This window comes from Procambarus clarkii, chromosome 81, assembly GCF_040958095.1.
Source record: "Procambarus clarkii isolate CNS0578487 chromosome 81, FALCON_Pclarkii_2.0, whole genome shotgun sequence".
NCBI classification, from domain to species: Eukaryota; Metazoa; Arthropoda; class Malacostraca; order Decapoda; family Cambaridae; genus Procambarus; species Procambarus clarkii.
In genome coordinates this window covers 20,381,714-20,386,713 of record NC_091230.1, presented here as the reverse complement: position 1 = coordinate 20,386,713, position 5,000 = coordinate 20,381,714, and the positions used below count along the sequence as shown (strand labels likewise).

Sequence of the window (5,000 nt, the reverse complement as noted above, 5' to 3'; positions counted from 1 at the left end):
ACACTAAGAGTCACCTAGCCTCCCCTGGTGGCCTCCAGGTACACTAAGAGTCACCTAGACTCACCTGCTGGCCTCCAGGTACACTAAGAGTCACCTAGCCTCCCCTGGTGGCCTCCAGGTACACTAAGAGTCACCTAGACTCACCTGCTGGCCTCCAGGTACACTAAGAGTCACCTAGCCTCCCCTGGTGGCCTCCAGGTACACTAAGAGTCACCTAGACTCACCTGCTGGCCGCCAGGTACACTAAGAGTCACCTAGCCTCCCCTGGTGGCCTCTAGGTACAATAAGAGTCACCTAGACTCACCTGCTGGCCTCCAGGTACACTAACAGTCACCTAGCCTCCCCTGGTGGCCTCCAGGTACACTAACAGTCACCTGGCCTCCCCTGGTGGCCTCCAGGTACACTAACAGTCACCTGGCCTCCCCTGGTGGCCTCCAGGTACACTAAGAGTCACCTAGACTCACCTGGTGGCCTCCAGGTACACTAAGAGTCACCTGGCCTCCCCTGGTGGCCTCCAGGTACACTAAGTCACCTAGCCTCCCCTGGTGGCCTCCAGGTACACTAACAGTCACCTGGCCTCCCCTGGTGGCCTCCAGGTACACTAAGTCACCTAGCCTCCCCTGGTGGCCGCCAGGTACACTAAGAGTCACCTAGCCTCCCCTGGTGGCCGCCAGGTACACTAAGAGTCACCTAGACTCACCTGGTGGCCGCCAGGTACACTAAGAGTCACCTAGCCTCCCCTGGTGGCCGCCAGGTACACTAAGAGTCACCTAGACTCACCTGCTAGCCTCCAGGTACACTAAGAGTCACCTAGCCTCCCCTGCTGGCCGCCAGGTACACTAAGAGTCACCTAGCCTCCCCTGGTGGCCTCCAGGTACACTAACAGTCACCTGGCCTCCCCTGGTGGCCGCCAGGTACACTAAGAGTCACCTAGACTCACCTGCTGGCCTCCAGGTACACTAAGAGTCACCTAGCCTCCCCTGGTGGCCTCCAGGTACACTAACAGTCACCTGGCCTCCCCTGGTGGCCGCCAGGTACACTAAGAGTCACCTAGCCTCCCCTGGTGGCCGCCAGGTACACTAAGAGTCACCTAGCCTCCCCTGGTGGCCGCCAGGTACACTAAGAGTCACCTAGCCTCCCCTGCTGGCCGCCAGGTACACTAAGAGTCACCTAGCCTCCCCTGGTGGCCGCCAGGTACACTAACAGTCACCTGGCCTCCCCTGGTGGCCGCCAGGTACACTAAGAGTCACCTAGCCTCCCCTGCTGGCCGCCAGGTACACTAAGAGTCACCTAGCCTCCCCTGCTGGCCTCCAGGTACACTAAGAGTCACCTAGACTTCCCTGGTGGCCTCCAGGTACACTAACAGTCACCTAGCCTCCCCTGGTGGCCTCCAGGTACACTAAGTCACCTAGACTCCCCTGGTGGCCGCCAGGTACACTAACAGTCACCTAGCCTCCCCTGCTGGCCTCCAGGTACACTAAGAGTCACCTAGACTCCCCTGGTGGCCGCCAGGTACACTAACAGTCACCTAGCCTCCCCTGGTGGCCGCCAGGTACACTAAGAGTCACCTAGCCTCCCCTGGTGGCCGCCAGGTACACTAAGAGTCACCTAGCCTCCCCTGCTGGCCTCCAGGTACACTAAGAGTCACCTAGACTCACCTGTTCCTGGCGAAGGTGGCCTCCAGGTACACTAACAGTCACCTGGCCTCCCCTGGTGGCCGCCAGGTACACTAACAGTCACCTAGCCTCTCCTGCTGGCCGCCAGGTACACTAACAGTCACCTAGCCTCTCCTGCTGGCCGCCAGGTACACTAACAGTCACCTGGCCTCCCCTGGTGGCCTCCAGGTACACTAAGAGTCACCTAGCCTCCCCTGGTGGCCGCCAGGTACACTAACAGTCACCTGGCCTCCCCTGGTGGCCGCCAGGTACACTAACAGTCACCTGGCCTCCCCTGGTGGCCGCCAGGTACACTAACAGTCACCTGGCCTCCCCTGGTGGCCTCCAGGTACACTAAGAGTCACCTAGCCTCCCCTGGTGGCCGCCAGGTACACTAACAGTCACCTGGCCTCCCCTGGTGGCCGCCAGGTACACTAACAGTCACCTGGCCTCCCCTGGTGGCCGCCAGGTACACTAACAGTCACCTGGCCTCCCCTGGTGGCCTCCAGGTACACTAAGAGTCACCTAGCCTCCCCTGGTGGCCGCCAGGTACACTAAGAGTCACCTAGCCTCCCCTGCTGGCCTCCAGGTACACTAAGAGTCACCTAGACTCCCCTGGTGGCCGCCAGGTACACTAAGAGTCACCTAGACTCCCCTGGTGGCCGCCAGGTACACTAACAGTCACCTAGCCTCCCCTGGTGGCCGCCAGGTACACTAAGAGTCACCTAGACTCACCTGCTGGCCGCCAGGTACACTAAGAGTCACCTAGCCTCCCCTGGTGGCCGCCAGGTACACTAAGAGTCACCTAGCCTCCCCTGGTGGCCTCCAGGTACACTAACAGTCACCTAGCCTCCCCTGGTGGCCTCCACGTACACTAAGAGTCACCTAGCCTCCCCTGGTGGCCTCCAGGTACACTAAGAGTCACCTAGCCTCCCCTGGTGGCCGCCAGGTACACTAAGAGTCACCTAGACTCCCCTGGTGGCCGCCAGGTACACTAACAGTCACCTAGCCTCCCCTGGTGGCCTCCAGGTACACTAAGAGTCACCTAGCCTCCCCTGGTGGCCTCCAGGTACACTAAGAGTCACCTAGCCTCCCCTGGTGGCCGCCAGGTACACTAACAGTCACCTAGCCTCCCCTGCTGGCCTCCAGGTACACTAACAGTCACCTGGCCTCCCCTGGTGGCCGCCAGGTACACTAAGAGTCACCTAGCCTCCCCTGGTGGCCTCCAGGTACACTAAGAGTCACCTAGACTCACCTGGTGGCCTCCAGGTACACTAACAGTCACCTGGCCTCCCCTGCTGGCCGCCAGGTACACTAACAGTCACCTGGCCTCCCCTGGTGGCCGCCAGGTACACTAACAGTCACCTAGCCTCCCCTGGTGGCCGCCAGGTACACTAAGAGTCACCTAGCCTCCCCTAGTGGCCGCCAGGTACACTAAGAGTCACCTAGACTCACCTGTTCCTGGCGAAGGTGGCCTCCAGCTCCTGCAGCTGCTGGGAGGTGAAGTGGGTTCTTTGTCGCCGTTGTCGCTTCTTCTTGTTCTTGTCGTCGTCAGACTCTGTGGAGCAGGACTGGGACGGCTTCTCGCCGACATCTGAGGACGACAACCACACACACATTACTCCACGATCACAACATGTGCTCGTCTACACATATACTGGTATATGGGCTCTCAAGATATACTCGTATACACTCCTTCTGTACTCTCAGAATACACATTACTTCAGGATCACAACATGTGCTCATCTACACATATACTGGTACATGTGCTCGTCTACACATATACTGGTACATGTGCTCGTCTACACATATACTGGTACATGTGCTCGTCTACACATATACTGGTACATGTGCTCTCAAGATATACTCGTATACACTCCTTCTGTACTCTCAGAATACACATTACTCCACGATCACAACATGTGCTCGTCTACACATATACTGTTACATGTGCTCGTCTACACATATACTGTTACATGGGCTCTCAAGATATACTCGTATACACTCCTTCTGTACTCTCAGAATACACATTACTCCACGATCACAACATGTGCTCGTCTACACATATACTGGTACATGGGCTCATCTACACATATACTGGTACATGGGCTCATCTACACATATACTGGTACATGGGCTCTCAAGATATACTCGTATACACTCCTTCTGTACTCTCAGAATACACATTACTCCACGATCACAACATGTGCTCGTCTACACATATACTGGTACATGTGCTCATCTACACATATACTGGTACATGTGCTCATCTACACATATACTGGTACATGTGCTCATCTACACATATACTGGTACATGTGCTCATCTACACATATACTGGTACATGTGCTCATCTACACATATACTGGTACATGGGCTCTCAAGATATACTCGTATACACTCCTTCTGTACTCTCAGAATACACATTACTCCACGATCACAACATGTGCTCGTCTACACATATACTGGTACATGTGCTCGTCTACACATATACTGGTACATGTGCTCATCTACACATATACTGGTACATGGGCTCATCTACACATATACTGGTACATGTGCTCATCTACACATATACTGGTACATGGGTTCATCTACACATATACTGGTACATGTGCTCATCTACACATATACTGGTACATGTGCTCATCTACACATATTCTGGTACATGTGCTCATCTACACATATACTGGTACATGTGCTCATCTACACATATACTGGTACATGTGCTCATCTACACATATACTGGTACATGTGCTCGTCTACACATATACTGGTACATGTGCTCATCTACACATATACTGGTATATGTGCTCGTCTACACATATACTGGTACATGTGCTCGTCTACACATATACTGGTACATGTGCTCGTCTACACATATACTGGTACATGTGCTCATCTACACATATACTGGTACATGTGCTCATCTACACATATACTGGTACATGGGCTCATCTACACATATACTGGTACATGTGCTCATCTACACATATACTGGTACATGGGCTCATCTACACATATACTGGTACATGTGCTCATCTACACATATACTGGTACATGTGCTCATCTACACATATACTGGTACAGCATGGGCTCATCTACACATATACTGGTACATGTGCTCATCCACACATATACTGGTACATGTGCTCATCTACACATATACTGGTACATGTGCTCATCCACACATATACTGGTACATGTGCTCATCCACACATATACTGGTACATGTGCTCATCTACACATATACTGGTACATGTGCTCATCCACAAATATACTGGTACATATGCTCTCAAGATATACGCGTATACACTCGTTCTGTTCTCTCAGAATACATACACA

At 53.7% G+C, this 5,000-nt stretch overlaps 1 protein-coding gene across 2 annotated transcripts in view; it reads right to left on the bottom strand.

Annotated features, from left to right (window-relative positions):
• The window catches only part of LOC138357982 (pituitary homeobox 3-like), an 80,928-nt gene that overhangs the window by 6,333 nt on the left and 69,595 nt on the right, over positions 1-5,000 (bottom strand). For both annotated transcript variants that reach the window (XM_069315268.1, XM_069315269.1), the window contains one exon: positions 3,111-3,249. In XM_069315268.1, coding sequence (XP_069171369.1) covers positions 3,111-3,249 — 139 coding nt within the window. The remainder of the gene's footprint in view (positions 1-3,110; positions 3,250-5,000) is intronic.